The 23,554-nt window shown below is 25.0% G+C and overlaps 1 protein-coding gene across 2 annotated transcripts in view; it reads left to right on the top strand.

Moving 5' to 3' along the window:
• Positions 1 to 4,836, top strand: part of LOC111638397 (leucine-rich repeats and immunoglobulin-like domains protein 1) — a 71,696-nt gene extending 66,860 nt beyond the window's left edge. For both annotated transcript variants that reach the window (XM_023384102.1, XM_023384101.1), the window contains exon 2: positions 2,080 to 4,836. In XM_023384102.1, coding sequence (XP_023239870.1) covers positions 2,264 to 3,970 — 1,707 coding nt within the window. In that variant the 5' untranslated portion in view covers positions 2,080 to 2,263 and the 3' untranslated portion in view covers positions 3,971 to 4,836. The remainder of the gene's footprint in view (positions 1 to 2,079) is intronic.
• Positions 4,837 to 23,554: the final 18,718 nt, after the last annotated feature.

Raw genomic sequence — 23,554 nt, 5'->3', positions numbered from 1 at the left:
ACTTTTGGATCACTCTGTGAAATGAATTGAATTTTCAACAATTTTAAATATATTTTTAACATATAAGTTTTCTAAACTAATTTTGTTAAGCTTTAAAGCTGGTTAATAAGTTTGATGAGAAAAAAAATTCAGGTTTTGAACTATTATGAACTAATTAAATTATTCTATTAATAATTATTAATTAAAATTCGCTGCTAAACATATAACATCAAAGTCTAAAGGAACTTAAAGGACTAAGATATTGTTAATGTCTTGATATTTATTTCTGTTTATTGAAAAATAATGTTAATTAATTGAAGTGAAACAGACGGAATTTATAGTCTTACTTTTGAAATTAAAGTTTGTTTCTGTTTAACATCTTTGAAGTCATTTTATTAACATTTGTCTTATGCGCAATTATAATATCCAATATTATAATTACAATTAAAATTATATCTTATCGCTTTTATTGAATTAATTAACGATTGAGAATAACAAATCAAAGTTACAATTGTATAACGTTAATGGCTACAATATTTAAAGAAATAATGATAATTAAAAAGTAAAAATATTGCTATAAAATAGATTAAAAATTGATTTAATTTTAGGTAAAACTATATTTATATTATATTTTTTCTTTTAAATATAATTTAGCACAGGGCCTATGACAGAAAAGGCCAGAGAATCATTTGGTCAAGGTCTTGTATGTACTGTACAGACTGCTTCAAATTGAATGCTTTTGTAGTTTTAATTTTGATAAAATATAAGAAATTCTTGGAAAATTAAAATGGTTCATGTTTTCAATATATATAGAGACGCAATTTAACAAAATGCAATTAAAAATTTCATGTTATGCTATTATAATAGTAAATATTGTAATCATTTTAATCTAGTTGAAAGAGCAGTTAATAACATTCTTGATTATGATATAGTTGCATTTGCAGCTGTTTATAGTTGAAATAGCGAATGAATTATGATATTTTAACGTAATTTAAGTTGTAATAGTTGTAATAATTGAACAGCTCGATGCTTTAACTGCAGCTACATATTACAAATAGAGTAAGATATACAGTACTTTCTATTTAGCCTATAAATATAAAAATGAAAAACATATTGTTTAACAAATTGAAAGTATTGTTTACAAAAATACTAATTTCATTTTAAAAATGTTATAATAAGACAAAAATCTAATTATTTTTCTCGTTAAATTTAGCAATAAATGAAATATGTCTGTGCATACTTTACATAGAATTTAATTTTAAAATGTATATAATAATGTGTAAAATTGTAAGAATTCCAATCGTAACTGTTAATTGCAATAATAGTTTTAGTGGCTCTTTAATTAATTATAGTGATAAGAATAGGTAAAGTTAATGGTCTACTTGTTGCTAGCTGTTAAAGGACTTAACTATTTAAAGAGCAATAGAAGTTGTGTAATTGTTGCAATTATAAGAACTGCTTTAGTTTCGGTTTCAAATGTTGCAGATATAATTATAATAATTGTAACAATCGTTGAAAGTTGAACTATTTACTAAAACAGCTTCCAGTATCAATAATAAAGTTTAACATTCAGAACTTCGTCCAGTTTCTGTCTTCATCACGAAAAGTATAATTCAATGTTCGTTGCTCTAATTCGAAAGAATGTAACGTTAGCTTGAAGACATTAAATTTTAGTACTATAATTTTTTAAAAACAGAAATATATAATTCATTTTGAAATTTAATTATAAAGTTGTCGGTGGTATAAAAGAATGCCTTTGGCTGTTGTAAGTTTCTTGGCTATAATATTTACATTATATGTAAAGGTTTTGAAACAAGATAATTACTAATTACCTATTTGTAATTCAGAATTGTGATTCCTTAATTGAATTTGAATAATTATTAACGTCATGCTTGACGAAATTCTTGTAATCTAGTTTTAATTATTGCATTTTAAGAATGTATATCTATCTAATTTTAACTATATTTATCTATTTGTAATTCTTTTTAAAAAGTTGTTTCTTCTATTAATGACATAATTTACTTTTCAATCGTAATAATTAATTTTACATTTATTTTCTGGATAAAATTAAATGATGAAATGTTTTCAAATATTTTTCAGATTTCGTGATTGAACGAGACAAAATATGAATTTTGATAAAGAAAATGGTTGAATACTACTAAAGGGTAATTTTTAACCGTAACTGCCTGCTATCAAAATGTGATTTAAATCCGTTTTATATGCGTAATTTTAAAAAATTTCGAGCCCCGAATCAAAATTAAACTTCATCAAGATCAAGATTGATATGAAGTATTTCGGGGCTGCTTTACTCACGCTTTGTCAGGTGATTTGTTACACCATGTGCCAGAAGTGTCCAACGGAATGTAGATGCGTGTGGAAGGACGGAAAGAGAGCCGTGGATTGTGCTAATAGTGGCATTGTAGGCTTTCCAAAAGATCTACAAAGGTCCTTTGGCAATATAGAGACCAACATACAAATTCTCTACTTCACGGGGAATTTTTTAAAAATCCTACCCAGCAGAATTTTTCAACGATTGGGCATGATCAATTTACAAAAGATATACTTACAGAAGTGTGCCATTGAAGAAATAGCCGACGATTCCTTTTATCAAGTGGCAAATCTTATCGAAATGGACTTAAGTTACAATTTTTTAACATGGGTGCCAAGCGCAATATTTAAAGACACTCCGATACTGAGAAGACTTCTACTCAGCCACAACCCCATACAGCGTTTGGACAATGGCAGCTTCGACGGTTTATCACATCTCACTACTTTAGAACTGAGTAATTGCCACATACAATCAGTAGATGTCGACGCCTTTCGGGGTCTACATAAATTAGAGTATCTGAAACTCGATGGAAATCGTTTAGAAATCATTACTAAAGATGTCATACGTGATCTCCCTCCATTGCACGCTTTGGATCTGCATAGAAACTCTTGGACGTGTGATTGTCGCGTTGGAGAAGTACGTTTGTGGATGGTTGAGCGTAATGTGCCTTTCAGCGATCCACCGAGATGCGAAAGACCCCCAAGACTACGCGGCCTCTTTTGGGATGTTTTAGATCTCAACGATTTAGCGTGCCCTCCGGAAGCTGAAAGCGTACAAAAAGAATTAATCGTAACAGAACGGCAAGATGCCATTCTGAAATGTAAAATACGCGCATCTCCAGAAGGTATCGTGCGATGGATTTGGCGCGGAAGACCAATAGCCAATCTCTCTTTAATGTCGTTCGGTAGGCAAATGTATCTCATAAGAGAGATCGGTAACACGGAGAAGACGACTCTTTTAACGATTTTCAACGTCATGTTAAAAGATAGCGGGGTATACACGTGCTTTACATCAAATCCAGCCGGTAACGCGTCTTCTGAAATCACCCTCACGGTTCTTCCTCTAATACTGCACAACAGTAGTCTCACTGCCGGTGAAATATGTGCCATTATTATAGGATCTCTGATAGTCATCGTGTTAACAATAGCTTTATTCCTTGTAATTTTTCATCACAGATTAAAATTTCCAACTAGGGAAGAGAAGTTACTCATATTACCCAAACCTATCGCTAATTTATTCACCTTTCGCTACAGCACACCCTTCGGCAGGAACCATAATAGCAATTCCACTCAGAAACCTAATAGAGTACAAGAATCAATCAAACCGATAACAGACGTGTTAGAAAACTCCATCGACGACCAAACAGATTTATCATTAACTACTACGCCCAACGTTGTTGTTATCGAACAGAATCAAATACTGCGTAACGAGAACGACAAGATGATCAATTCCGGTTCACTCGACTCTACAAATCTTAATGATGTTGATATGAACTCGCAACATCGTCAGGTATACGAAAACACCGAGCAACGTCCACAAAAACACGAAGTAGTAGTCGCAGTAGATCAGGTACATCACGCTGTATCCAACGCAGCAGCTAGAGATTCTCCCGATGAAGGATTAGGAGACGAGAGAGAATACGATACAGAAACTATTGACTGATTTTATTTCTCCAAGAAGAAAAAGAATAAATATATCAAAACAAAAATCAATTTTTTTCCTATAATCGATATTTGTGTCATCTCTGTCTATCGTCGATGTGTCGGGTTTAATTTTGCACAGTGTTTAGTTACGCAGCCGTATTATGTATAGTATATACCTTTAAAAGAAAAGGATCGAAATTCTTACGTGTGTAATGCAGTTATATCAATATTGAACCAGTTCTTACAATGCAAACATCACAGTTTGGTATGAAACAAAAACTTCACAAAGTTGGGATTTACGTTTTCAACTGTATAATGTTGTTAGCTCCTGTTTTTAAGCTCTTGCATAAATAAATATTTAATGAGTAAAAATAATTTATTCATTAGAATTTATGAGAAATTTTTAAAAAAATTGACTGTTATTTTGATAATATCATCACGTGATATTAATTTAATAATCATTACGTGATTATTAATCAAAGCAATTTTGAGAGGACACGTCAGAATTTCGAAACTATAAATATTTTTATATATTATTAATTCGTTTAATTGTTTCCCTATATAAAAAGACAGAAAAATACTCGAAAATACGGCTCAAGAAATGAATTTTTCCCTATATTCTTAACACAATACACATCTCCTTCACGTAATAATAATAGAGTTTTCAGTAAGCAAAACTGGAAAAAGAAATATATATATATATATGTATATTCAATTATCTGTCGATAATAAATGCCCAAACTTATTATAAATTATTATAAATAGGACCTGAGTTAATGTAATTATTATAAACAATGTATAATAACTGTTAAACACGAGTTGTTTCTAAGTCTTGAGTGGTAGCATACTGTTGCAGTATTATGTTATTGTATCTAAAAAAGAAGAAAATCTATCAAAAGAATAAAAGCATAATATTTTATTTCTAAAAGTGTATTGAGTTTATTATTTTTTAAAGTGCTTAATATTTTATATAACGCCAACAGCAAGGCAAAAAAAATTTTTTCAGAAGTAGTAGTTAAACTTTCAGGAAGAATCTAAACTTCGTATATATATATAGGCCTATATTGCATTAACTAGTTAATAACTCATCTTTTGCGTTGAAAAATTCGAAAATTGACTTGAGTAAGAGGAATTTTTTAATTAAATATATAAAATTTCTTTAAATATAATTAATTATAAAACAAGTTTTAAGTACAATAAAATGAAATGAAATGCCTTTAGAAGTAAAGCTATATGACATTTCTATTTACAAATGAAATTAAATTTACTTTTTAATGAAACTAAAAATTAATATAACTTCAAGAAATTTAATTAAATGAAAAATATAGTAATGCATATTTTAATTACAATTAAACTTGTGTTTCTAAATTTTAATTTTATTAAATTACAATTAAACACGTAATTGAGATTAAATTAATTGGATTCAAAAAAAAATTAATTTTTTTTCTATTAATTGTTTTTAAATCGATTTCAAATTGTAATTATATGCAATTTAATTGTATATCGACTATTAATTGTAATTTAAATTACATTGAAATTAATTTTGTTTAAATGTAATTTTACGAAAAAAATCCTAACTAAAATATTATTTCAACTACTTTAAAATGAAATAAAAAAAATAAATTTATGAATTTAAATAAAATAGGATTCAATTCCGTAAACGCGATTAAATTAATTTTTTAGAAATATTAAATGAAATAAATATTCTTTAGGCTGATAAAATATTTAAGTTTTCAGTTATTAAAAATGTATTTTTATTTCATTTAAATGCAATTAATCAAGATAAAACTACTTTTAAAAGCATGTAAAATAAAAATAAAACACTCTAAAGTGCAGTTAAATAACATTAGAGCTCTTTTTAAGTGCAATTAACAAAAATTTGCTGACGTTAAAGGAAAATAAATGAAAGAAATTTAAGGAAATAGCAAATAAATTAAGAGCTTTAAAGCCAATTAAATAAAATAAAGGCAATATTTCAATGAAATGAAAGAAAAATAAGACGATAATCATTTTTTATTCATAGAAGGCATTCCCCATTCTACTTAACTAAATTAAGACATTATAATTATAAAAAATTCATTATTTTAACATACATATCTATCCCCAACATCTCTGCATTTTACATATACTGTATGTCGTAGAGTGATTGAAAGCCAGTTAGATATATTTTTCATTTCTATATAGGAAGAGATAAATCATCTAATGTCTTTTATCTGCCATAACAGTTTCGTTTATCTTCACCGGTGACACATTAATAACAGTAAATCATAGAAATTTCGAAAATAATTATCCATAGATGGCGTTAATAGTTGAATGAATTTTAAATCACATCCCTCTTCTATTTTTCTTAGACAAATATATAATTTGATACGTAAAAAAAGTTCATTAATTATAAATGATATTCTCTTGTAATATAGTTTCGAATAATAATACAATTTATAAAATCGGATTTATGGCTTAGGGCCTCATACGGATAGGGCCTTTGGAAATGTACACGTAAGTTAAATAAGTTTCGTGCGTATAGTTTAAGGCCTCACGCTTTTAAATTCATTATTGTTTAATGCGGAGGAAAGGCCTGATACATTACAGATTAGAGCCACAAGTCAACATTCAACCCTGAAAAGTTATGTTTAATACTTATTAATTATTATTAAATATATATTATCAGTTAAATGGTTAGAAGTATTTTATTGTTTAATTTTATTTATTTAAAGTAAAGAGAAAAAATTTAAGTTGAGAATAAAAATCGAACAAATAAAAGACAAACTGCTGAGCCTTTCATTTTTTTCCACCTTTAATATTTGTTTGTCTGACAGTTTTCAATATGGACAACTTTAAAAAGATGTTCTTTTTATACAAAAAACTTCTTTTATATATATTATTTTTCTTTACCAGTTGGCAGGTGTTTTCAGAATTTTTATATCGTTATACAAGTACGGTATCATTTTTTATACGCTTATTATAACATTTGAGGGTTGTAGGAAAAGAAAGATATACAGAAAAAAATAATAATAAATTAAATAAAATAAAATTCTCACTCTAGATATCCGGTATTGATGTCAGTTTTAAAGAAGATTTGAATTACGACAAGAGAATATATTGTTCCATTGTTTCCCTTTCACTTGGCTGGCTTTAATTTGCTTTTCAACATCTACCACACTAAATTTCAACGATAATCGCGTTTACCGTGTTCAGATAAAAATAACCGAATCATACTAAACGACGTAAAAAATAATTGAAGAATTTGGTTTTGTGTTTTGATTATCAGTTTGTGAACATTGACTTGATCTCGGAAAGAAAATGAGCTTCATCAATCTTCTCTCTGACAATTTGCCTTTAGAATGTCTCTTATATATTCTTCTTCTTCCTGTAAAAAAGGAAAATTTTATAGCCTTTTTTCCACTTAAAATTACACTAATAACATTATTATCTAAATGATAAAAAAAAGAGAAGAGATAGTTTTAAGATACACAAACAATCTTGCAGAGAGTTTGATATATAAATTGCCCATCGTAGATAGTAAATTTAATAGAGTGTAGTTGACGATTTGCACCTCTTATCTACCATTTGCTTTCCCCAATTTGCTGCTGAACGATGGCTTTACAATCAGCATTCATTATTTATCATTAGTGGCAAATGCAACACTATTTCTCTCCATAAAACCGATCAGGATTTGTATCGATAACGTTTAATCTGGATGGAGAAATCATCTTTCACTCACTTGTATACACGTTAACGTTAACGAGGTAACGTTTAGTGTATTATTATAACTAAATGTACTCGTTCTAGTATAATTTTAGTGTGTTTATGAAACGTACTTAACCAATCTTGATATGTTTAACATGGCTTGAATATCTAACCAAGTTTGCAAGATTGAATATTAGAAAAGAAAACTTTCTCTGTTTAATGTATATATTTATGCTTAGAAAATTTATGCGTGATATATTCCTGTATTAAATTTCAACTTTGTGTTTTTCTTTTTTGTTACTTTTTTATTTCCTTTCTCTTCCTCTTCTTACTTTTATTTTTAATCGTAACTTTCTATCGCTGCCACATAATTTCTCTTATTATTTTTACTTTCCCGGCTCCTTTATAACAGAAGGAAAGTATGGCGATCGGTCAAAAGTGACACTCAAGATTTTTACACTTTTAGACACGGGGATCTTGAACGTCCAAAAATACAAAATAATTTGGGGTGTTTTTTTGTATGTATGGATGTTAGTATGTGTGTGTGGGGAAGCACAATTTTGTTCATCCTGTTTGAAGTTTAATAACGCCTTTTTGTCGAAAATTTCTGATATTTTAAAGGGAAGTTTGTATATTAGGGGGATTGATGCTATTAAATTTTGGTAGTTAAAGGCCAACGGGGTAAAGAGATAAAGGGAGATCGTGCATCATATCTCGAGTAGGATTGTACTTAATGACGATTTTACTCATTATTAGCATTTAGAATTTTTTTATAAAACTTCTCGCTACCCTCAAAATTAAGGATTTTGCAATTTTATAATAATTAATAATGTCAAANAAGTTCATAAATCAGTTACAATATAAATATTTTATTTTGTTATTATTATTATTTTTTAATAACTTAAAGCATCTCGAAAGGATAAAGACGACCACCAAATAATCTGACGACCACCAAAAAACGAAGGAAAAAAAATTGGATCCATTTTAATTATCCTATCTCCTTCAAAATCTTTCAAGAATTACGAGATAAGATTGAACTTTCGTTTCAATCTAGATGATGAAATACATTGATATCATATATCTATCAATATTTCACCTGAGTGTATGAAAAACTATCCATTCGGTCGATTGGTTCGACGTTACTCCCAATATCACTGACTATGTAATAAATAAAGTAGTTTAAAAGGTAATAATTTTATCAGATACTGTAAAATAATTAATAAAACTGTCCGAAACTTAACGTTATCTTTAATAAAATATATCATATGATATTTTTAGAGTAGTAGTTTATTATCTTACATAGAGACTTGGATAATGTATAAACTTTATTCCATTCTGTACTCTTTTTTTGTGAAAATGTTATATTAAATCTTCTCTTCTAATACTAGAATTGTTTCTGGACTGTTTTACTCTATGACTTTTTTCTGGATGAAGAGTGAATGCAATACTATTCAGGTATCTGGTAGAGGTTGTTAAGAGTCTTTTGCTTGAGAGGCACAGCTGCAGCAATCGCAACTGGCATCTTGTCAAGTGCAGGTCCAGTCATATCCGCCTGTCGAAACCATCTACCAAGTTACTTTGTTGATTTTCTCCGAATATACCAAGTATAAACAAGCAAAATAATTCAAAACAGCTGGTGACATATCCGATTGACAACTTTATTGTATATGAATGCAATCGTCCATTCTCTTTCAAGCGTTTTCGCCTTTCTTTTTTTTAAATGCCCAAACTTATAAAAATGAGTTAAATGTTACATTAATTAATAAAAACGATTACAAACTTTATATAAATTTATTTCACTTTTATTTAGATATCCAAATTATTCTGGGAAATTCTCGTTTATTGCAGAGAAAAAAATACTTGGAAATTGCCTAAGAAATACATCATTAAATCATTCAATAGATACTGCTATATAAAACAAAACCGTTTGGCAATAAAGAAAAGTAAATAATAATAAAATAAAGAAAAAAAAGACAATCTGGTACAGACAATCCCCTTATTTGAGAGAATTTTCTCTCATTTTTCCAACTTAAAATTGAGCGTAACAATAGACAAAATGAGAACTAAAACTACATTAAAAAGTGCATTAAAGGAAACCGAAAATAGTACTTTTCAGGGCAATAACCTGTTCTACTTAGCGTTTTTACCGATAAGACCAAAATAAATTTTTATCGGTAATATTGTGCTAAACATTGCTCCGTTTAACAATATCTTTCATAATGTAAAAGTTTAAAACTGTTGCATAAAACAGGTATGACTGCTTCATCCGTCTATGACTATATAGCATTACTTCACGATAAAAGTATTAGCAGAACAAACAGCAAATATAAAAATGGCTTAAGTTAGAAGAAAACTTTACAACCGCATCTTTATGTATTTTAAGATTATACAAAAATATAATACTTAAGCAAATAAAAATAATAACACAAAACTTCATTCTTACAAGTCAAATAATTTATATATAAACAAAAAAAATTATAAACTTTGCAAATANAAAATAAAAATAAAACACTCTAAAGTGCAGTTAAATAACATTAGAGCTCTTTTTAAGTGCAATTAACAAAAATTTGCTGACGTTAAAGGAAAATAAATGAAAGAAATTTAAGGAAATAGCAAATAAATTAAGAGCTTTAAAGCCAATTAAATAAAATAAAGGCAATATTTCAATGAAATGAAAGAAAAATAAGACGATAATCATTTTTTATTCATAGAAGGCATTCCCCATTCTACTTAACTAAATTAAGACATTATAATTATAAAAAATTCATTATTTTAACATACATATCTATCCCCAACATCTCTGCATTTTACATATACTGTATGTCGTAGAGTGATTGAAAGCCAGTTAGATATATTTTTCATTTCTATATAGGAAGAGATAAATCATCTAATGTCTTTTATCTGCCATAACAGTTTCGTTTATCTTCACCGGTGACACATTAATAACAGTAAATCATAGAAATTTCGAAAATAATTATCCATAGATGGCGTTAATAGTTGAATGAATTTTAAATCACATCCCTCTTCTATTTTTCTTAGACAAATATATAATTTGATACGTAAAAAAAGTTCATTAATTATAAATGATATTCTCTTGTAATATAGTTTCGAATAATAATACAAGTTATAAAATCGGATTTATGGCTTAGGGCCTCATACGGATAGGGCCTTTGGAAATGTACACGTAAGTTAAATAAGTTTCGTGCGTATAGTTTAAGGCCTCACGCTTTTAAATTCATTATTGTTTAATGCGGAGGAAAGGCCTGATACATTACAGATTAGAGCCACAAGTCAACATTCAACCCTGAAAAGTTATGTTTAATACTTATTAATTATTATTAAATATATATTATCAGTTAAATGGTTAGAAGTATTTTATTGTTTAATTTTATTTATTTAAAGTAAAGAGAAAAAATTTAAGTTGAGAATAAAAATCGAACAAATAAAAGACAAACTGCTGAGCCTTTCATTTTTTTCCACCTTTAATATTTGTTTGTCTGACAGTTTTCAATATGGACAACTTTAAAAAGATGTTCTTTTTATACAAAAAACTTCTTTTATATATATTATTTTTCTTTACCAGTTGGCAGGTGTTTTCAGAATTTTTATATCGTTATACAAGTACGGTATCATTTTTTATACGCTTATTATAACATTTGAGGGTTGTAGGAAAAGAAAGATATACAGAAAAAAATAATAATAAATTAAATAAAATAAAATTCTCACTCTAGATATCCGGTATTGNCTAAAAATTCAGATCATTGAAAAGAGGAAGATTTAATTATCTTTAATTATTTATTTTCGTTATAAGTTTTACTAATTAAATTAAGATTTAAGTTTTTCTTCTTTTCACATTTAATTATATTAAAGCATTTTAATGAAGCAATTTTTTTAAATAACTTATCTTTAAGATAGACTTTTATAATGTTTCTTAAGAAGATTATTCTTTGATATTTAATCAAATTAAAATATTATATTGATTAAATATAAATTTACTCTAGAATTTATAATTCATTCAATTCTTAATTCATCATTGATCTAAACAATAAAATTTCCATAGGAATAATTAAAAGTCTCTTAATGAGAAAATCTAAAATGGTTTAGTAATCTGATAAACAAACTTAATTTTCCTAAATTAGATTCCAAAATTTAGTTAATTAGGTTGTTTGAATATAATTGTGTCTTTTCCAAATAATTTACTGTGGAAAAACTAATTCAAAATTAAAATTTTACGATTAGCTAATTTATTTTTTGGTAATTATTTATACTATTCCTTCCTTTAAAAAAAATTACCTTAATGTAAATTTATGTGAAATGATAAAACAATGAATATAATTTATTTCGAATAGTAACAATGTTTACAAGTTAAAAATCGAAATAAAATTAATTAAAATAAGTAAATAGTAATAATGTTTTATTAAATTTTCCTGTAAAATTTTATACAGTAAAATCGCCTAAAGTGAATGAATGATTACTGAGTTTAAAAAATTAATTAAAATAAATAAAAATTTAATATAAATACAGTTAAACTCCCAATAACGGCCACCTCTAAACGGCGGCCATTTTTAGTTCCCGTCTGCGGCCGTTGTTCAGAGGTTTTTCTTTCAAGCAATAGATTTTTAAATGTAATTTAATAAGTTTTTATTAAAAATTTTCCACGATAAATCGGCTAAAATGAGTGTAGTGTAACGGTTGGATGTCTACTAAATTAAATAAATAGAAAGAAAAGTAATTAAATTAATGTAAATATTAAATTTATAAAATAATTTTTAAACGTAATTTAGTGGATTTTTACGTAAAATTTCCGTAATAAAATCGCTTAAAGTGAACGAATCTACGTTAAATTCTAGTATATGAGTGGGTAATAAATAAATTTCTTAACTTTCTTGTCGAGTGAGTGAACATGGAAAAAGTAGTCAGGACGATTATTTAGAAACTAGAGTAATTATTATAGTTATTATATTTATTATAGCAAACAATAGAATTAATTTTATTTCTTTTTTATTTCTCGAAACTGTTATAGAAATTTCAAGATCATATTTACTGACCTAAAGATGAGCGTTATGTAGGACAGTCGGATATGCAACATTCCCATTAATACGTAAGGCCAATCGTGACTGACACAATGGATAGTGACCTGTTTCCTGATTATCTGGGAAGATATTTTAAACGAGAAATTACACGACAAACAAAATAGAACTAGCTTATAAGCGGAAATCGGTGCGGTGCGGTCGCTGAACTTCCAATTTATAACGAAGCTAACAAAGAAAAAATAATAATAAAATTGAATAATTTTAATAACCTTTTTCTGGCTTTTAACTGAAATAAATAAAATTCTTCTTTACTAGTAAAGATAATTTAATAATAATAATAATAATTTCTCTATTGTTTGTATTGTATATACTGTACTCGTGATTTAGATCGATGGAAAAAATGAGGTAAAAAGTTTATTTCTACAACTTTCTACCTAATTTTCTTTTGGCAATTTAAAAAAATTCTGTGATATTTTTTAATCTAATTTGATTTATCGATTTAATTTCGGTTTTATTAGTTGTTCGTGCTTTAGATTTTTATATAGAAATGAAAATAATATATGCAGAAAATATCTATAAATAAATAAATAAATTATAAATAGAGCGTTTAATCCAATTTTAACTTATAAAAAAAGTGATAATATTTTAAAAAATCAATTTTTTATATTGAACCTTTTAAAAAAATTGAAAACTTCTTTTTCCCGCTCGAATTATATTTTATGGAATAATACTGCATTTTTTATTTGAATAATCTGATAAAAAGCACTAAGAAAAATAAATGTAATTAAATTATTTTACAATATATAATATAATAATATTTACTTTTAATTTTAATTAAAATGTAGGCATACTGTATTTACATTTATATATTATAATTGTATTTATTAATATTTTATTCAGAAAGTTTGTTATTAAAATCGTTTTCATCAATAAATAAATATCAATTCAACAATAGTTAATAATTAAATTATAATTTGAATAAAACTGTATTTACGATAAATAAAATATTAAATTTAAATTCAGCAATGCCCTTACAGAATATAATAAAAATATTTTTATATTATCAGAAATTTAAAGAACACGTATATAATATGTGTATGTGGACACTATCACATGAAGCCAGCCGACCTTCATATTTAGAGGACTTCAACAACGTTTTCTGTAAAATAAATTATTCATTCTGTTTCATTTCTTTTCTATTATGAAAAAATTGTTTATTGACTCCCCGTATATAAGTATAGTAGTGTTACATATACAGTATAATACTATTATATACATTTATATAATAGTTTATAATATGTATCAAAGAATAAAAGAAATATAATATCAGAACTTATATTATATAGTAATAATTACGATCATGCTTACAACAATCTGGTCCAAAAATCAGTTAACTACTCTAAGACAAAATTGCAGTCTTATTCAAATGTTTTTATTACTTACAAATTTAATAAAAATTGCTTAAAACTGGTTCATCTTATGAATCTTTTACGTTAAAGTCAATGAATAACATAACAAAAATATACAAGAATTAATAAATTTAAATATTTACTAAATTAAATACTATTTCTGCATATGTTTTACTTTCTAGATTATAAATAAAATATCTAATATATTAATTTAATAAATCAAATAAATAAATATGTATCTTATTACACCCTACATCAAAATTAAATATGGTAGATAATATATTATATATATTTAAATGTTTTTATATTATATAAAATCTAATTAAACATTGTCAATAATAATGTGCTAAAGCAATATTTACATTTATAGTAAATATATATTTTTAAATGTTATACTTTTTTACTTTGTAAAATCTTCCACTTCCTAACACCTACTTATAAACCTACTTAAGAAATTTAATTTTATTATAAATAAAAGTATTAAAAAACATTTAAAAAATTGATGAATCAGTCTTTCAAAGTTTATAAATTTATATTTATCTCATTTTTTAAAACATTTTATTTAATTGGGTTATTAAAAGTTGTAGTTTGAAGTTTCCTTTTAAAAAATATATATTTTTAACTATAAGTAGAGTATTATTTTTCTTTTATTCATAATATTTTATCTGATAAAATTTGATATTTAAATATGATTAAACAATTTATTTTAAATTATTATTATTTTTTTTAAAGTTATTTCCTGTAAATAATCCTCCAGATTTTCTATTTTTAAAATTATACAGATATATTTTTTACATTATTATTATTATTATTGTTTTGAAGATATATCGAATAATAACGTTAGCTAATTCGATATATTTTTGTTAAAAAGGTATTTAAATTAAATTTAAATTCGCAACATTAGCTTCTTTAATTATAAAATTAGAGTAATTTCTCACGTAGCCATTAAAATTTCTAGCAAACTACAAAAGAGTAGTAATTTTTATTTTGTAAAACAGAAAATAGAAAAAAAAATAAAATTATCTTTCATTAAAAAAAGACAATTTAACTTTCGTAATTATTAACATTTAAATTTTTTTAAAAGAAAAGAACGAGAAAAAATAAATAAAATTTATATATAAGTAGGTCTATGCTCTTTTATAGGGCCTAATTATTTTATTGTGTTTCACTATCGAAATTACTTTAACGTGACAGATGGAAAATATAAAATATTTTCTCGTTAATTTCTCATCCCGAAAAAGAAATTGACCTTAACTGAAGATAATCATTAGTTTTGTTGTTTCTTCAACGCCTTCTATGTCAAGGAGACATCATGCTTCTACACCCTCATACTTTTATACACTATACACCCTCATATTTTCTTTTCAAGGTTGTTTCTCCTAATTTCCTTTCGTCTATAGACGTTTCTTTTCTTATTTGAACAATTAATGGGTCTTAATTCTAATTAATTACAGGGTAAAAAGTTAAATAAACAATAAAAGCATTAACCGAAAAGATAACAATTTCAAAATGTCATCGAAAACGTAATAAAAATTAAATGAGAAAAAAGTTAACTGATAAAAACTAAGAAAATGAGGCATAAGGAAGGGATAAGGGATAGAAAAAGACAAAAGACACAAGAAAAGAATAGCTGGAAAAGTAAAAGGAAAGGAAAGAAAAGATTTGATGACAACATAAAAAGACAGAAAAGAAAGGAAATTTTGTCAATACTCAATCTGAGATAAATCTGGAGAGGATGGTGATAGTAATTATCATAATAAAAAAAAAGAAAGAAAAGAGCAATAAATCTTGTAAAATGGTCTTAAATTATTTGGAAGCTCTCATCAGAAAAATATATGGCATATATTATTACCAAATAAGCTTTATTATTCCATACAACATATATATATATATTATGTATACTGTATGCATATTTATAAACAATACTATCATACATCATATTTATATGCTATCATATAATATAATATTAAATGTAACGTAAGTAATAAATATGATTGATATTCTAATGTTAAATGTAAAATTTTAAAAATATTTGTGAAAGTTTTCAGTTATATTTTACAGATGAGATAGTATTTTTTTAATTTTTAGTAGACAATTTTAATTTTTTCATAAATAAATTCACATCTATATATATATTGTTCTGATTCTGATTTACTCGTACAGTACATATAAACTAAACAAGTTACAACTTAGAGCCTCATATTTTTCAATTTACTGTATTATTATTTGGTGTCGATGGAAGGACCTATTTTATGCTATAATTTAAGTAAGTCTACTCTTAATAAAGCTTTATTAACTTATATTATTTAGATCTATATTAATTTTTACTGTTTAATTCTTTATATTTTAATACTTTATATATGTTAAGTGCAGATTTATAATTATATTATAAATACTCTTATAAATTTATTGCTTGGGTTTATAAATTTAGAATGATAAAAACATTAAACGTGTTTAAAATGCAAAACAATTAAAATTTGTAAATTTTTAATAGATTGATATATGCAAATTTACATTAAGTATAATTTAAATTTTATTCTTTTACATTAATTTAAAATGTAAAATATCGTAATAAATGTTAATTTAAATAAAACATTCGATACAATTAAAGTAAATAAAATTAAGTAACAATTTTAGTATACTTTTTTTGAAACAAAATACATAAAAATAGAAAAATATCGCGGTTAATTATTATAATTTTCTCACGTATTAATTTCCAAGAGATTAAAGAAAAGAAAAATCGAACAATTGTTGTGATTTTTGTTTTTTTTTTTCCTAAGTCTTGTGGGTGCAAATTGTTTTTCCTGGTTATAAAAATAGTTATAAAAATGTTATGATTCAACTTTAAACAAGTTGTTTTTATGTTAGAAAAGGTCACTTTGATTTATTAAACTGCAATTGATTGAGCAATTCTCAGTTGGCTCGATGTTTTCTTACTTTAGAAGTACTGTACGTTCGTTATATCCCCTTATGGTTTGAAAGATTAAAGAAAGAAAAAAGAAAATAAAATAAAATAAACTTTTTCACTATCACAAAAAACATTATAACATCTGTAAAAGATAAATTAGTTGCCGGATAATTTATAGTTTTTATAGTAAGTTATATTTTACTTTATTAAAAAAGTAGTTTATACTTGAATAATGACCTTTAAATTACTTTGTTAAATATAAATAAATAAATAACCCGGTAAATGTTTATCTAAAATGTTGTTTAGGCGGCTTCTTAATTATTTAAGATAATTAATTAATTGTTTAATTAAGAGAATCTTCTGAAAAATGATCTTATAGTTGATTACGTTGAGGTCATTAAATACGTGTTTGGCCTACTCTTTAATAATAGGTCTGAAGTATAGACTACACAAGGATATAATTTATATATTTTTTTAATCATATTTAAATACTGACGTCAGTGAATTTATGTCTCCTTTTTGCATTTTTGTATTGTTCGTATTCTTATACAAGAGCATTGTTAAGTGGCGATAATTTCTATAATAAATATGTAACAAGTAGGAAGTGTAGCGAACAATACATAAGACAATACACAATGTTAAAATTCACAAATATTATAATTTTTAAAAAAATATAAATTGAGTTTTTAATAATGAAAATAATTTGAAAATGCCCGCATAATTATGTTTTTTTTTTTAAGAATTAAAATTTTAAATTTCTACAGAAATTTGTACTTTTATCCTCATTAAAATGAGAAGAAATAAGTACGAGGAATAAAATAACATTTTCCGGACGATAACCTCAATTTTTGTGGAAAACAAAAATTGTTTAAATGAGAGAATAAAACCTTTTTTCTTCTTATTTTTTGACGCAAAAGGTTATCGAACTTTTTATATAACTTTCAAATTTTATAAATTTCGCATCAGTTACTTTAAAAATCACTTAAAAATTAATTAAAGTTTATTTATCCAACAAGAAAATTAAAATATTTTTATATTGACTATTTCACTTATTTACTCGTTTAAGTGATTTCATTCCCCCCCCCGTCGTAGAGTATGCACATTTAATATAAATTTTGATTAAATCATCTGAAGTTTTTCATTTATTTGTAATGTTTAAAGCCTACAAAAGTCTAAAATGTATAGTTTTTAATTTAAAGATTTTATAAATTAATAAAAATGTAGATATTTTATTATTATATTTTTATTATACTTTACAAAACAATAGACTTGAATATAATGAACTTCTTCAATTAAGGATGTGAAGCGTTGATAAAATATACTACGATTTAATAAACAAATATATATATATATTTTTAAAATATTTTACAGTTTTATTTATGAAATTTTTAAATTTTATCAGCATTTTACATATTAATTTTTGACAAATTTATACATAAATTTGATAAAAATGAATAGAATTCTTTAAAATTAATTCTGAAAAAATTGAAAAAAGAAAAGAATGTTTATAAAATATTCAATTTTTAATTCAATTCTTATTAAATATTTTAAAAATATATAAAATAAAATGATTTTAAACTGCTTCATTAAGTTAACAGTATAAAACCCTGAAGGATATTAAAATCCTGATCCTGAACATAATAAAAAATACCCATTGATACTATTTTTAATTTTATTTAAGAAAATATATTAATTATGGAGCTTAAAGTCCCTTATACATCCGCCATAACAGACAGGATTTTACTCATAAGTCAGCGAAACCGACATAAAACAGAATAGTGATGATGTTCAACTTCACAGAATGAGCATCTAGTGCTCCTGACCTATATATTTGCAAGTCGACTTTATTTTTCCTCACTTCAATCTCAACATTTTCATTGGGGATTGAGATAAAGGTATATTTGGGTCGGGACAGCCCATATTTAACTTAAAGAGGTCAGTGGCTTTATACTGTTCGCTTCGTTCAGTTCTCTATGGACCACTGTGGGTTCAGTGTGACTAAGTTGTGTGGATGGTAGATTTTAACGACGTCAATGGTAAGTAGGTTATTTTCCTTTCTAACATATTCAACTTACATTTAATCCTATAACAATGACGAAAGTGATATTATATGTCTATAATAATATCACGTAATTTTATGATTTCATTCAATTCTTAATTCATCATTGATCTAAACAATAAAATTTCCATAGGAATAATTAAAAGTCTCTTAATGAGAAAATCTAAAATGGTTTAGTAATCTGATAAACAAACTTAATTTTCCTAAATTAGATTCCAAAATTTAGTTAATTAGGTTGTTTGAATATAATTGTGTCTTTTCCAAATAATTTACTGTGGAAAAACTAATTCAAAATTAAAATTTTACGATTAGCTAATTTATTTTTTGGTAATTATTTATACTATTCCTTCCTTTAAAAAAAATTACCTTAATGTAAATTTATGTGAAATGATAAAACAATGAATATAATTTATTTCGAATAGTAACAATGTTTACAAGTTAAAAATCGAAATAAAATTAATTAAAATAAGTAAATAGTAATAATGTTTTATTAAATTTTCCTGTAAAATTTTATACAGTAAAATCGCCTAAAGTGAATGAATGATTACTGAGTTTAAAAAATTAATTAAAATAAATAAAAATTTAATATAAATACAGTTAAACTCCCAATAACGGCCACCTCTAAACGGCGGCCATTTTTAGTTCCCGTCTGCGGCCGTTGTTCAGAGGTTTTTCTTTCAAGCAATAGATTTTTAAATGTAATTTAATAAGTTTTTATTAAAAATTTTCCACGATAAATCGGCTAAAATGAGTGTAGTGTAACGGTTGGATGTCTACTAAATTAAATAAATAGAAAGAAAAGTAATTAAATTAATGTAAATATTAAATTTATAAAATAATTTTTAAACGTAATTTAGTGGATTTTTACGTAAAATTTCCGTAATAAAATCGCTTAAAGTGAACGAATCTACGTTAAATTCTAGTATATGAGTGGGTAATAAATAAATTTCTTAACTTTCTTGTCGAGTGAGTGAACATGGAAAAAGTAGTCAGGACGATTATTTAGAAACTAGAGTAATTATTATAGTTATTATATTTATTATAGCAAACAATAGAATTAATTTTATTTCTTTTTTATTTCTCGAAACTGTTATAGAAATTTCAAGATCATATTTACTGACCTAAAGATGAGCGTTATGTAGGACAGTCGGATATGCAACATTCCCATTAATACGTAAGGCCAATCGTGACTGACACAATGGATAGTGACCTGTTTCCTGATTATCTGGGAAGATATTTTAAACGAGAAATTACACGACAAACAAAATAGAACTAGCTTATAAGCGGAAATCGGTGCGGTGCGGTCGCTGAACTTCCAATTTATAACGAAGCTAACAAAGAAAAAATAATAATAAAATTGAATAATTTTAATAACCTTTTTCTGGCTTTTAACTGAAATAAATAAAATTCTTCTTTACTAGTAAAGATAATTTAATAATAATAATAATAATTTCTCTATTCATTGTAGTCAATTTACCTTTTCCTAATTGATTCTTGAATTTTTACAGGATAATCATCAAATTCGTAGTNTTCCTTTAACATTTTTAATCGTATCAAATTTATTTTATTAAACGATTAAGATATAAAACAATGTAAATAATATATAATATTTTATAAAAAATCTTTTATTGATATAATAAAAAAAATTATTACATCGATATGTATATAACTGTATAACCGATGTTCGATATTACCTTTACAATAAGCAGTTATATCACAAATATTTCAAAATTTAATAATATTTTGAGCAAAGAAAGCATGGATATATTTTACAGAAAAAGTAAAATTATAAATTTCCTTCGTCGTGCCATAAATTAAAGCATTTTACTTTCAAAACAGAATACTTATGACGATATTTTTATAACAGCTCTTTACAAGAGACCCAAAAAAAAAATTATATATATATATAGATATGTGAGTGCGTATATATGTGTTGTAACTTGTATTATAATAATAATAATAATAATAATAAAAATGTATGCTGAAAGCACAGAAACCTACAGTAGAGACATTTTTCTTCCTAGTTGACATAAATATGAAGCAGACTCTGAAGAATCACTCATGCGACAATATGCAATTTAATTCTGATCGATGGCAGCAATTCAAAAAATAGGACGTTATAGAAGTAAGATCCTGGAAATTAGAACAAGTGTCAGTTCATTTATCTCTTTATATTGTTATCGCTTTAAGATTCTTGATCTATTTATGTTACCGCAATCGATAATAAATCGTCAATAAAAAAATAATAATAATAATAAGAAACACCTTATTAATGATGGTTATAAATATTTTATAGCATAGTTTTACTATTGTTTACAATTATTATCGATTAGATTCGTAAATTCTGCGTGCAGAAATTAATACCGCTTATATATATAATACGGAAATTATATATAACAATAGTTCCTAGTTGATTTCCAATTTTAGATCGATTGTTTTTACTTTTCTGATATTTATCAAGTAGACAATTGAAAGTAATTTGAACTCTTTCAGCTCCTTCCACTTTTTAAATTTAATTTTATTTGATTAAAAAAAATTCAATCTCTGAAATATAAAAATATTAAATATTTAAACATTATTTTCCGACAAATTCCTTTATTGGAAATGGCATAAAAATTCTTTATTGTATAAATAAATATATTACTTTAAAATGATTTATTGTACTGTAGAAAAAAAATTATAATGATATAAATAATATTTTTTTAATGATATTTTTAAAAAATCTTGGATGGGAACATGTCCTGGTAGAAATAACCTTGTATATGTTAATAGAAAAAATTACTAAAACAATAAGTTAAACAATAAAAGAATGCAGGATGTACAGAAAGAGTCATCATATACATTTGTATACATCTGTAAACTTATCTAAGTCGGTGCTTACCTATTAACTCTTAACATTAAGAAGCAGGAAAAGGAAAACAGAAGAGAATTTATAAGTAGCACAGTTCAAAGGTCATAAAATTCTTTCAATGTTGCTTGACCTTTGCAAGGAAGCTAAAAATAAATAAATAAGTAAATATACATGTATATTTTTAAATTTATAGAGTGAAACATTATAAAAAAAATTAGTACATAACATGATGTGAATTAATAAATTACAATCCTATTAAAAATATATACCAATATAGATTTACATGTAGTTATGAATAATATCGGAATATGTTGTGAATATTTCATAACATTAGTAAGACAAATAATGATAATTGTGAGCTTATAGACATTTAAACATATAAAAAACTGATTTATATTTAGAAATAGGGAATTTTTAATCTTAAAATGAACACATTTATTTACGTTAGGGATGACATAAGCAACAGGAACTGTTGAAAAGTATAGCATGATGTGTAACGCAATACACCATTGCACAATCGTAATAATGAAAAAAAATGCAAGATCTATGTCAGTATGAAGGATGTAGCATGCTTACTATACTTTTCGTACTTGATTTTATCCTATGTTATACAATATCATTTTTCCTTTACTACATACATTGCCATTATTTTTTACCCATGGAAGTTTTTTTTATATTATTATTATAAACAGTAAACTAGTTCAGATAAGGGATAAAATTCTAAATATAAATTTATATTTAAATTTCCTAGTTTATGTTTCTAAATATTTTAAAATATTAAACAAGTAAATAAAATATAAACTGTATTTATTATTATTATTTAATAATTAATTAAAAGTTATTTTTTTAGTGTAGAAGAAATGCTTTAAAATTTAAAACTTTGTAATAAATGTATATTATTATTTTTGTAAATCATAAAAATTTACATTTTCTCTTAATGAAGCAAGAAATAAATAAGTTTTCCACTTTAAAAAATGTTTAATTAATTAAAATAGCCTTTGAATAAAATTATTCTTTGTACATTTACAGAAGATTAAAGTTATTTACCAAGTTCAAAGAAAATAAATATATTAAATGCAATATTTCAGAAACATAATTATTTTGTTTTTAAAATACAGAATATTTTATTTAATTTTAATTTCAAATGAGTTGCTGCAATTGAAAGACATGAAATTTTATAAAGTTTACACTCATTTTTGTTTGAAAATATTTATATTTTTCATTCGTTTTAATGAAATTTACAAAAATAAAATGCATATACTATAAACTCAAGTTTAAAAAATGAGCGTGGTCACATATTAATATATATATTATACGAATTATATAAATATATAAGCTTACAATTATGCAATAGCGTATCCAGATATCATCGTAAGGGAGACATTAGGAATAGGTTAATAGATAAATCTTAAAAGACATATTCTTTTATTTATTTACTTTTAATTTTTGATTAGTCCTCTTTGCCTCTCTTTAAATGCACATATACTTATACAGGTATATATACAGTAAATACACATATATGTACTGTACGCATAAAATACAGTACAGTACATATACATACACACACACATATATATTTTTATGCCTTATATTAATAAAAAAAATATTTTTCATATAAGTTTATAATTTTTATGTATATTTTTGTCCATGTACTGT

This window comes from Centruroides sculpturatus, unplaced genomic scaffold, assembly GCF_000671375.1.
Source record: "Centruroides sculpturatus isolate CEXI.00-Female unplaced genomic scaffold, Cexi_2.0 scaffold1235, whole genome shotgun sequence".
Taxonomy (NCBI): Eukaryota; Metazoa; Arthropoda; class Arachnida; order Scorpiones; family Buthidae; genus Centruroides; species Centruroides sculpturatus.
Note: the sequence above shows the minus strand (reverse complement) of the source record. Positions and strands in the feature narration are given on the sequence as shown.